This window comes from Thalassophryne amazonica, chromosome 8 (assembly GCF_902500255.1).
Source record: "Thalassophryne amazonica chromosome 8, fThaAma1.1, whole genome shotgun sequence".
Taxonomy (NCBI): Eukaryota; Metazoa; Chordata; class Actinopteri; order Batrachoidiformes; family Batrachoididae; genus Thalassophryne; species Thalassophryne amazonica.
Window position 1 is genome coordinate 8,427,622 of NC_047110.1, and position 12,441 is coordinate 8,440,062.

Below are 12,441 nucleotides of genomic sequence, written 5' to 3' on the forward strand. Positions count from 1 at the left end.
ACAGCCACAAGAGAGTCTCCAGTCCGAGAGTCAGCATCCACAGCCACAAGACAGTTTCCAGTCTCAGAGTCAGCATCCACAGTCACAAGAGAGTCTCCAGTCTCAGAGTCAGCATCCACAGTCACAAGAGAGTCTCCAGTCTCAGAGTCAGCATCCACAGTCACAAGAGAGTCTCCAGTCTCAGAATCAGCATCCACAGTCACAAGAGAGTCTCCAGTCTCAGAGTCAGCATCCATAGTCACAAGAGAGTCTCCAGTCTCAGAGTCAGCATCCACAGTCACAAGAGAGTCTCCAGTCTCAGAGCCAGCATCCACAATCACAAGAGAGTCTCCAGTCTCAGAGTCAGCATCCACAGTCACAAGAGAGTCTCCAGTCTCAGAGTCAGCATCCACAGTCCCAAGAGAGTCTCCAGTCCAACAGTCAGCATCCACAGTCACAAGTGAGTCTCCAGTCTCAGAGTCAGCATCCACAGTCACAAGACAGTCTCCAGTCTCAGTGTCAGCATCCACAGCCACAAGAGAGTCTCCAGTCTCAGAGTCAGCATCCACAGCCACAAGAGAGTCTCCAGTCCGAGAGTCAGCATCCACAGCCACAAGAGAGTCTCCAGTCCGAGAGTCAGCATCCACAGCCACAAGAGAGTCTCCAGTCCGAGAGTCAGCATCCACAGCCACAAGAGAGTCTCCAGTCCGAGAGTCAGCATCCACAGTCACAAAAGAGTCTCCAGTCTCAGAGTCAGCAACCACAGCCACAAGAGAGTCTCCAGTCCGAGAGTCAGCATCCACACTCACAAGAGAGTCTCCAGTCTCAGAGTCAGCATCCACAGTCACAAGACAGTCTCCAGTCTCAGAGTCAGCATCCACAGTCACAAGACAGTCTCCAGTCTCAGAGTCAGCATCCACAGTCACAAGACAGTCTCCAGTCTCAGAGTCAGCATCCACAGTCACAAGAGAGTCTCCAGTCTCAGAGTCAGCATCCACAGCCACAAGAGAGTCTCCAGTCTCAGAGTCAGCATCCACAGCCACAAGAGAGTCTCCAGTCCGAGAGTCAGCATCCACACTCACAAGAGAGTCTCCAGTCCCAGAGTCAGCATCCACAGCCACAAGAGAGTCTCCAGTCCGAGAGTCAGCATCCACAGCCACAAGAGAGTCTCCAGTCTCAGTGTCAGCATCCACAGCCACAAGAGAGTCTCCAGTCTCAGAGTCAGCATCCACAGTCACAAGAGAGTCTCCAGTCTCAGAATCAGCATCCACAGTCACAAGAGAGTCTCCAGTCTCAGAGTCAGCATCCATAGTCACAAGAGAGTCTCCAGTCTCAGAGTCAGCATCCACAGTCACAAGAGAGTCTCCAGTCTCAGAGCCAGCATCCACAATCACAAGAGAGTCTCCAGTCTCAGAGTCAGCATCCACAGTCACAAGAGAGTCTCCAGTCTCAGAGTCAGCATCCACAGTCACAAGACAGTCCCCAGTCTCAGAGTCAGCATCCACAGTCACAAGACAGTCTCCAGTCTCAGAGTCAGCATCCACAGTCACAAGACAGTCTCCAGTCTCAGAGTCAGCATCCACAGTCACAAGAGAGTCTCCAGTCTCAGAGTCAGCATCCACAGCCACAAGAGAGTCTCCAGTCTCAGAGTCAGCATCCACAGCCACAAGAGAGTCTCCAGTCCGAGAGTCAGCATCCACACTCACAAGAGAGTCTCCAGTCCCAGAGTCAGCATCCACAGCCACAAGAGAGTCTCCAGTCCGAGAGTCAGCATCCACACTCACAAGAGAGTCTCCAGTCCCAGAGTCAGCATCCACAGCCACAAGAGAGTCTCCAGTCCGAGAGTCAGCATCCACAGCCACAAGAGAGTCTCCAGTCTCAGTGTCAGCATCCACAGCCACAAGAGAGTCTCCAGTCTCAGAGTCAGCATCCACAGTCACAAGAGAGTCTCCAGTCTCAGAGCCAGCATCCACAATCACAAGAGAGTCTCCAGTCTCAGAGTCAGCATCCACACTCACAAGACAGTCTCCAGTCTCAGAGTCAGCATCCACAGTCACAAGAGAGTCTCCAGTCTCAGAGTCAGCATCCACAGCCACAAGAGAGTCTCCAGTCTCAGAGTCAGCATCCACAGCCACAAGAGAGTCTCCAGTCCGAGAGTCAGCATCCACACTCACAAGAGAGTCTCCAGTCCCAGAGTCAGCATCCACAGCCACAAGAGAGTCTCCAGTCCGAGAGTCAGCATCCACACTCACAAGAGAGTCTCCAGTCCCAGAGTCAGCATCCACAGCCACAAGAGAGTCTCCAGTCCGAGAGTCAGCATCCACAGCCACAAGAGAGTCTCCAGTCTCAGTGTCAGCATCCACAGCCACAAGAGAGTCTCCAGTCTCAGAGTCAGCATCCACAGCCACAAGAGAGTCTCCAGTCCGAGAGTCAGCATCCACAGCCATAAGAGAGTCTCCAGTCCGAGAGTCAGCATCCACAGTCACAAGACAGTTTCCAGTCTCAGAGTCAGCATCCACAGTCACAAGACAGTCTCCAGTCTCAGAGTCAGCATCCACAGTCACAAGAGAGTCTCCAGTCCAAGAGTCAGCATCCACAGTCACAAGAGAGTCTCCAGTCCGAGAGTCAGCATCCACAGTCACAAGAGAGCCTTCAGTCCGACAGTCAGCATCCACAGCCACAAGAGAGTCTCCAGTCCGAGAGTCAGCATCCACAGTCACAAGAGAGCCTCCAGTCCGAGAGTCAGCATCCACAGTCACAAGAGAGCCTCCAGTCCCAGAGTCAGCATCCACAGTCACAAGAGAGCCTTCAGTCCCAGAGTCAGCATCCAGTCACAAGAGAGCCTTCAGTCTGACAGTCAGCATCCACAGCCACAAGAGAGTCTCCAGTCCCAGAGTCAGCATCCACAGTCACAAGAGAGTCTCCAGTCTCAGAGTCAGCATCCACAGCCACAAGAGAGTCTCCAGTCTGAGAGTCAGCATCCACACTCACAAGAGAGTCTCCAGTCCCAGAGTCAGCATCCACAGTCACAAGAGAGCCTCCAGTCTGAGAGTCAGCATCCACAGTCACAAGAGAGCCTCCAGTCCGAGAGTCAGCATCCACAGTCACAAGAGAGCCTCCAGTCCGAGAGTCAGCATCCACGGCCACAAGAGAGCCTCCAGTCCCAGAGTCAGCATCCACGGTCACAAGAGAGTCTCCAGTCCCAGAGTCAGCATCCACAGTCACAAGAGAGCCTCCAGTTCCAGAGTCAGCATGCACAGTCACAAGAGAGCCTCCAGTCCCAGAGTCAGCATCCACAGTCACAAGAGAGCCTCCAGTCCAACAGTCAGCATCCACAGTCACAAGAGAGCCCTCGTATCAGTATGGGGTTAAAAGAAATTAGTTTTTTTGTGACCAGTTCTCCTTTGCCTGCAGAGGACAGAGTGGTTTCTTCTAGAAGTAGCTCTCCTCTGTTTGCAGAGGGTAGAACTACACATCTGCTAGAAAACTTTTAACAGGTAGGTGCTCAACTGATTTCAAATTTTATAAGTATTTGTAGCTGTTCAGCTTTGTTTACCATGTTAACGGTCTAAAACTTATCTGACAAAAATTTATCGGAAGATAATTAGTCCGATAATGGTTTTCAAAGTTATCTTGATAATCCGATAATGAAAACATTATCTTCGATAATTATCGGTTATCGGAACTGTGCCTACCACTGGTCATTTGTACCACTTGAGTGAGATAACTGCTGCAAATTTGTTACTCATTTATATGTTTGATCATTAATTTGCATCTCCAACTACTCTCACAGTTTCAGCCCAGTGAGACAGTATCCTTTCCTTGTCTCTGTCTTCATTTGGTGTCTTGGTGAGGGTGGTGCACTGTCCTCTGTCTTCACTCACAAACCATCATTAGAGTTACAGTTGAGTTCAAAATAATAGCAGTGTGTTTAATCAATCAATCAATCAATCAATCAATTTTTTTATATAGCGCCAAATCACAACAAACAGTTGCCCCAAGGCGCTTTATATTGTAAGGCAAGGCCATACAATAATTATGTAAAACCCCAACGGTCAAAACGACCCCCTGTGAGCAAGCACTTGGCTACAGTGGGAAGGAAAACTCCCTTTTAACAGGAAGAAACCTCCAGCAGAACCAGGCTCAGGGAGGGGCAGTCTTCTGCTGGGACTGGTTGGGGCTGAGGGAAAGAACCAGGAAAAAGACATGCTGTGGAGGGGAGCAGAGATCGATCACTAATGATTAAATGCAGAGTGGTGCATACAGAGCAAAAAGAGAAAGAAACAATGCATCATGGGAACCCCCCAGCAGTCTACGTCTATAGCAGCATAACTAAGGGATGGTTCAGGGTCACCTGATCCAGCCCTAACTATAAGCTTTAGCAAAAAGGAAAGTTTTAAGCCTAATCTTAAAAGTAGAGAGGGTGTCTGTCTCCCTGATCTGAATTGGGAGCTGGTTCCACAGGAGAGGAGCCTGAAAGCTGAAGGCTCTGCCTCCCATTCTACTCTTACAAACCCTAGGAACTACAAGTAAGCCTGCAGTCTGAGAGCGAAGCGCTCTATTGGGGTGATATGGTACTACGAGGTCCCTAAGATAAGATGGGACCTGATTATTCAAAACCTTATAAGTAAGAAGAAGAATTTTAAATTCTATTCTAGAATTAACAGGAAGCCAATGAAGAGAGGCCAATATGGGTAAGATATGCTCTCTCCTTCTAGACCCCGTCAGTACTCTAGCTGCAGCATTTTGAATTAACTGAAGGCTTTTTAGGGAACTTTTAGGACAACCTGATAATAATGAATTACAATAGTCCAGCCTAGAGGAAATAAATGCATGAGTTAGTTTTTCAGCATCACTCTGAGACAAGACCTTTCTGATTTTAGAGATATTGCGTAAATGCAAAAAAGCAGTCCTACATATTTGTTTAATATGCGCTTTGAATGACATATCTGATCAAAATGACTCCAAGATTTCTCACAGTATTACTAGAGGTCAGGGTAATGCCATCCAGAGTAAGGATCTGGTTAGACACCATGTTTCTAAGATTTGTGGGGCCAAGTACAATAACTTCAGTTTTATCTGAGTTTAAAAGCAGGAAATTAGAGGTCATCCATGTCTTTATGTCTGTAAGACAATCCTGCAGTTTAGCTAATTGGTGTGTGTCCTCTGGCTTCATGGATAGATAAAGCTGGGTATCATCTGCGTAACAATGAAAATTTAAGCAATACCGTCTAATAATACTGCCTAAGGGAAGCATGTATAAAGTGAATAAAATTGGTCCTAGCACAGAACCTTGTGGAACTCCATAATTAACTTTAGTCTGTGAAGAAGATTCCCCATTTACATGAACAAATTGTAATCTATTAGACAAATATGATTCAAACCACCGCAGCGCAGTGCCTTTAATACCTATGGCATAATGACGTGAATAAAGTTCAAAATCCTTATATGTTATAGCTTTCATCTCCATACACACAAATGCAGTGGGAACACCACACATTCTATTCCAAATCAAAACATGAAGAAAATGTATCAAATCTGTTATTACTTTATAGAAAGTGAAGAAAAAGGAATATTACCAATTCGCCCTATTGACGTATCCCATAATCCCTTGCGTACCAGAGAGTTGCTGCAGTCAAACAACATATAGAGAATCAACACGATGACAGTTGTAAATTAATATTTTACTACAAAAATGAATTTTTTTATGCTTTTCGTCATGTTAATAAGAGACTGCTGCATGATACCCTGAAAACTTGCTAAAAAATTACAACAATCTGTGATCTGCTACGTTTAATCTGCATGGAATTTAATAAACGCAAACCGAATTTCAGACATATTATATATATTAGTCTGGAACAAAGAGGACGGACAGTGTTGTAAAGAACAATAATCAAGACGTTAAAGAGCAAACTTCACTTTCCCCCAGAACGACATGAACAGGAAGTGATTGTGGCTCACAGCAGCTCCCATTGAAAATAATGGAGAGACGTGATTCTCGCATGTTTACATAAAACAAACACAATATCAACGTCTATAAACCCAGAGAATATATTCATGAGAGTTTTAGGCACAATATAAGGTGGCAAGATGGTGCCTGTGTGTTTGGCATGCCGTCAGCCCTGTCTTTACCGCTCGTCGAGGTTTTATTTGTTGCTGTGTTTTTGCTCTGTGTGTTCTGCCGGGACATCTCTGCCTTGCTTGTGTATAATCGTCAGTCTCTCTTGGACATTAATGGTATTTATGAGCCGCTGCTGTCGTCTGGGTCCGGGCTGGGAGTGCCCCACCCTGCTCTGCCACCTGTGCTCGCGGAGGTCCTGCTGCACCTGCTCCGTTTTCCTTGCGCTCCTCTCCGGAGGAGGCGCTTTAGAAGGCGCGGAAAGCGGAGCGGTGCGTTGGTGAAATTTAAGTTCTACCTGGCAGCCTTCACTAGAGGGTCTGATCCTCGCCTCCTGTGGGATGGACAATATTTTTGGACATGGGAGCGCGCGCTGCGCACGAGAGGCTGCTGGATTCATCCTGTCATTCCTGGACTGTCCTCTCCAATGACCGGATCGGCTCCATTAAAGCGATGCCCGTTTTTGCCGCAGCTTCCTGCTGCTGCCTCTCGCCAGGCTGTGGAGTTTTTACGCCGGTGCTGTCGTCTGCGGGCTCGCAGACGCAGTGTTTCACCTGAGCTCCTCCGGCCGTTAAAACACGCTGCGTCACTGGCTGCTGAGGAGCTGAACTTCCACATGACTTCATTAAAATCTGCTGATCCCACCGAGATCCTTAGTTTGGGTCTCATTAACATCAGATCATTGTCTCTGAAGTCATTGCTGGTTAATGACTTAATTGTGGATCATCGTCTGGATATGCTTGGATTATGTGAAACCTGTCTTAAATCCACAGCTGTCCTTCCTCTGAATGAGGCCTGCCCACCAGAGTACACTTTTAGTCATGTTTCACGTGATATGAGGAAAGGCGGGGGTGTTGCTTTTATTTATAAATCCAGGTTTACTTTATTAACTGTTGGGGGACATAAATATAATTCATTTGAGCATATGATTCTCCGTTATGCCTATGATGCTAAGTACTGTCAAGGTCATAAAACTGGAAATCAGTTATGTTATATTGTCACTGTCTATAGGCCTCCTGGCCCATATTCTAATTTTTTAGATGAATTTGGCGCGTTCATCTCTAGTCTTTCAACTAGTGTACACAACATTTTGATTATTGGTGACTTTAACATTCATATAAATAAGCTCTCTGATCCCCTTGGTAAATCATTTATGGAAATCATGGATGCACTAAGATTTTGGCAGTTCATTCATGGTTCAACGCATATCAGTGGTAATACTCTGGATTTGGTTCTTGCACGTGGCCTTGCTGTCACAAATATTGACAACTGCCTCTTGCATCAGCGGTCTCTGACCATTCGCTTATTAGGTTTACAATTACGCTGCCGCGTTTAGTGGAGCAACAACCTTGCCTATCATTGCGGCGACGAATTAAACCTTCAACTTTGACTGAACTCAAAGCGAGACTACCAGAAATCCTAACTTCAAGCTTGATGAATTTTCAGTCGGTAGACAGTCTTGCAGATAGCCTGAATTTAGTGCTAAAACCCACACTTTATAAGATTGCACCTCCTCTCTTAAGGCCATGCCTTCCCAAGGCACAGACACCTTGGTTTAACAGTTATTTGCGTGACCTTAGGCAGAAGGCTAGAGGGTTGGAACGGAAATGGCGTAGTTCCAAACTAGAGGTGTTCCACCTTGCGTGGCGTGAAGCTATTTTAGATTATAAGCATGCTTTATTGGCTACGAAGCAGGCCTATTACTCTGAATTGATAAACAAAAACAAGCACAACTCAAAGTTTTTGTTTGATACGGTGGCATTTCTTATTCATGGACAACCACCTGTTGGCTGTTCTCCTTTTTCAGCACAGGACTTTCTGGACTATTTCGAAAAGAAAATAGAAGATATTAGGTTGAGCACATCTCAGCATACTTTGGTCCAGTCATTGTATCCAGCTACTGAGCTGGGGACTACTACTGAGGTGCTATCTAGATTCACGGAATTTAACAGTATCTCATAAGGTGTGCTGACGAAACTTGTGATGTCTACTAGAAGCACAACCTGTTAAACCACTACTCAAGAAATCTAATCTTGATCATGGTGTATTGAAAAATTATAGGCCGGTATCAAATCTATCATTCTGCTCTAAAATTCTGGAAAAGGTGGTTTCACGGCAGCTTGTGGACTATCTTACTGAGAATGACCTTTTTGAGCCACTACAGTCTGCTTTTAGAAGACATCACTCCACAGAAACAGCACTTATTAAAGTAGTTAATGATCTTCTGCGAGCAATGGACTCGGATACTACTACAGTATTGGTGTTGTTGGATCTCAGTGCTGCGTGTGACAAAGTTGAAAACTGTTTCGGGATTACTGGAACTGCTCTTGCGTGACCTCTTATTTGTCTGGTCGTTCCCACTGTGTTTTGTGCAACGACACTACCTCTGACTTTAAGGGCATGAGGGTCCGGGTTCCGCAGGGATCCGTTCTGGGTCCCCTGCTTTTTTCCCTGTATATGGCACCCCTTGGAAACATTTTGCGGTGTTTTGGGGTTGCTTTTCATTGCTATGCTGATGATACTCAGTTGTATATGCCGATAGCTGCTGGAAATCCTGTCCACATAAAATCTTTACAGGACTGTCTCGCAGCAGTGAGAAGTTGGATGTCTAGCAACTTTCTACTTTTGAACTCTGACAAGACTGAAATGATGATTCTTGGTCCAGCAAGACATCGGCATCAATTTGATCACCTGGCGCTTAGCCTAGGTTCATGTGTTATACATCATACTGACAAAGTGAGGAGCCTTGGGGTAATTTTTGATCCTACGTTGTCCTTTGACCACCTCATTAGGGACATTACGAGGACTGCTTTCTTTCATTTAAGAAATTTAGCAAAGATTCGTCCCATCCTGTCTATGGCTGATGCTGAGACTCTGATTCATGAGTTTGCCTCTTCTAGATTGGACTATTGTAATGCTTTGTTTTCTGGTTTACCACAGTCCAGCATCAGGGGTCTTCGGCTGGTTCAAAATGCTGCTGCCAGACTTCTGACGTGAAGCAGAAGGTTTGATCATATTACCCTGGTTCTGGAATCCCTTCACTGGCTTCCGGTCTCCTTGAGATCGGATTTAAAGGTATTGCTATTGGCCTATAAAATTGTTCACGGACTGGCGCCCCCTATCTGGCTGGCCTGGTTGAGTCTTATGTACCTGCAAGGGCTCTGCGTTCACAGGGTGCAGGACTATTGTGTGTCCCGAGGGTGAAGAAAAGGTCAGCGGGTTACAGAGCTTTTTATCACCGTGCTCCAGCTCTGTGGAATGATCTTCTTGCACAAATACGACAGTCGGACTCTGTGGAGACTTTTAAAGCCAGGTTGAAGACATCTCTTCTCCCTGTTTTATCATTAGTATTTTATTGTGTGTCTTTTTTTAATATGTTTTATTTATTTTACTTATTTAAATTTTTTATGGTTACATTTTTTATTGTATTTTAATCTTATTTCATTTTATTCTGCTTTTAAATGCTTGTGAAGCGCCTTGAGGCGATTACTCGTGATTTGGCGCTATATAAATTAATAAATTATTATTATTATTATTATTATATATAAAAATAGTTTTATGTTGTGATGTTAATGGTGTTGTCTGTGTGCAGTGGTTAAAGTGCAGCGTGATCAGAGGTTTTGTGGGATTTGAAACGTTAATAGGGCGAATATTACCATTTTTATAAACACAAACATTTACTGTATAAACTGAAAAATGCTCAAGATTTATCTTTCCTGTGAATCACTGAAGTAATATTTAGTTGTATAACCACTGTTTCTGAGAACTGATTCACATCTGTGTTGCATGGGGTCGACTGACTTCTGGCACTTGTGAACAGGTATTCAAGTTCAGGACCACTAGACTACATCCTCTGCAGTTCCTGGTTTTTCCTCAGGAACAGTATTTTTGATGTCACCCCACAAGTTTTCTATTGGATTAAGATCCTGGGATTGGGCTGGCCACCTCATAACCTTAATCTTGTTGGTCTGGAAGCAAGACACTGCTCATTTGCTGGTGTGTTTGGGGTCATTGTCTTGTTCAAACACCCACTTGGGCATTTTTCTCTTCAGCATAAGGCAACATGACTTCTTCAAGTATTTTGATGTATTCAAACTGATTCATGATTCCTGGTATGTGATAAATAGACCCGACACCATAGTATGAGAAACAGCCTCCACCAGGCTTCACTGTCTTAAAAGCGTACTGTGGCTTGAATTCAGTTTTTGGGGGTCATCTGACCAACTGTCTGCGGCTTATAGACCCAAAAAGAACAATTTTGCTTTCATCAGTCCACAAAATGTTGCACTATTTCTCTTTAGGTAGGTTCATGTGTTCTTTGGTAAATTGCAACCTCTTCAGCATGTCACTTTTTCAACAGTAGGATTTGTGGGGTCTTCTTGTCCATAGCTTGGCTTCACATTGGTGTCTTCTAGTTGTTACAGTACTCACAAGTAACTTCACACATTCTTTGATCACCCTAGATCTGATTATCTGCTGAGTCTTTGCCATTCTGGCTGTTCTTCGATCCATTTGAATGGCTGTTTTTCTTCCAGGTCTTTTTGGTTTTGTTGCCATTTTATAGATCATTTTAGCTGAGCAGTCTATCATTTTCTGCACTTCTCTGTATGTTTTCCTGTCTCCAATCACCTTTTTATTCAAAGTACACTGTTCTTCTGAAACATGTCTGGAATGACCCATTTTACTCGAGAGAAATACACAACCAGCGGCAACAAACATTTTGCCTTCATCGCTAAATAAGGGCCACCATATACCAACTTCACTGCAACACTGCTGCACAACAGAGGGTGTAATAAGATCACAGAAAGAAAAATAAAGACACTTCTACTTTTATGAACAGCCTAATATTCATTTTTCTTCACTTTCTGTAAAGTAATAACAAATTTGATAAAAAATGTTCTTCATGATTTGATTTGGAATACAATATGCAGTGTTTCCAATGCAATTTTGTGTCTGGAAATAAAAACTAGTATGATGAGTCTGAGCTTTAGTCACTTGTTAAACACACTAATATTATTTTGCCTGTTTGGGTACTGTTCTGTCTGTCAGTTTCAAGGATTCCTGCTACCTGTCATAACGTTTGTCTCTTTCGTCTGTTTGTGAACCCTGCACTGTGTTGGCAACTCAAATATTGGATCTGCATAGTGACAATGAATTCACTTCTGTGTGAAAAGAGTTTTGACCATCATTTGGGATAAAATCCTATTTAAACCCTGACACCATTGACACCGTCATTTGTGTAACATATGAAGAGTGTTTTCATACTGACGTGTTATGTGAGGAGTTGATCCAGTAATGGGACAGAGGGTTGTTCATGTCCAGGTTGTTGATCTCTGAGAACTTTTCATCCCACACAGAGTTCTCCTTGGAAAACAAGAAGCTGAGGAACTAACAACAAAAATGGTGACTTCAGACTCATGAATAAAATCAATCATGAATCACACCAGTCACATCAAATTCATAAAACATAGTTCATAAAGTTGATCATATTCATAAAACATAGTGATCACATACATCAGACTGAACAATGAACTGCAGAAACTTCACATTTTCTATGTCTGTCACCCTCAAAATGTACAGAGAAGAATACCTCATAGTGGGTGGTTAGAGTAAGTGAATATCTCACTGACAGTGATTAATGTTAGAGAATATCTCACTGATGGTGGTTAGGGTAAGTACATATGTCACTGACAGTGATTAATGTTAGAGAATATCTCACTGATGGTGGTTAGGGTAAGTAAATATCTCACTGACAGTGATTAATGTTAGAGAATATCTCACTGATGGTGGTTAGGGTAAGTAAATATCTCACTGACAGTGATTAGGGTTCGTGAATACCTCACAGACACTGATGACGGTTTGTGAATACCTCACTGATGGTGGTTAGGGTGAGTGAATACCTCACTGATGGTGGTTAGGGTGAGTGAATACCTCACTGATGGTGGTTAGGGTGAGTGAATACCTCACTGACAGTGGTTAGGGTAAGTACGTATCTCACTGACAGTGATTAATGTTAGAGAATATCTCACTGATGGTGGTTAGGGTAAGTAAATATCTCACTGACAGTGGTTAGGGTTGGTTAAGCACCTTGGGGCGACTGTTTGCTGTGATTTGGCGCTATATAAATAAAATTGATTTGATTTGATTTAAATATCTCACTGATGGTGGTTAGGATTAGTGAATACATCACTCACGATGATAAGGGTTAGTGAATACCTCACTGACAATGATTAGTGTCAGAGAATACCTCACAGACAGTGATGATGGTAAGTGAATACCTCACTGACTGTGATGAGGTTAAATGAATACCTCACTGACTGTATTGAGGGTTAATGAATACCTCA

At 44.1% G+C, this 12,441-nt stretch overlaps 1 protein-coding gene across 3 annotated transcripts in view; it reads right to left on the reverse strand.

Annotated features, from left to right (window-relative positions):
• The window catches only part of plcg2 (phospholipase C, gamma 2), a 223,001-nt gene that overhangs the window by 119,173 nt on the left and 91,387 nt on the right, over positions 1 to 12,441 (reverse strand). For all 3 annotated transcript variants that reach the window (XM_034175720.1, XM_034175722.1, XM_034175721.1), the window contains one exon: positions 11,367 to 11,485. In XM_034175720.1, the coding sequence (XP_034031611.1) occupies positions 11,367 to 11,485 (119 nt within the window). The remainder of the gene's footprint in view (positions 1 to 11,366; positions 11,486 to 12,441) is intronic.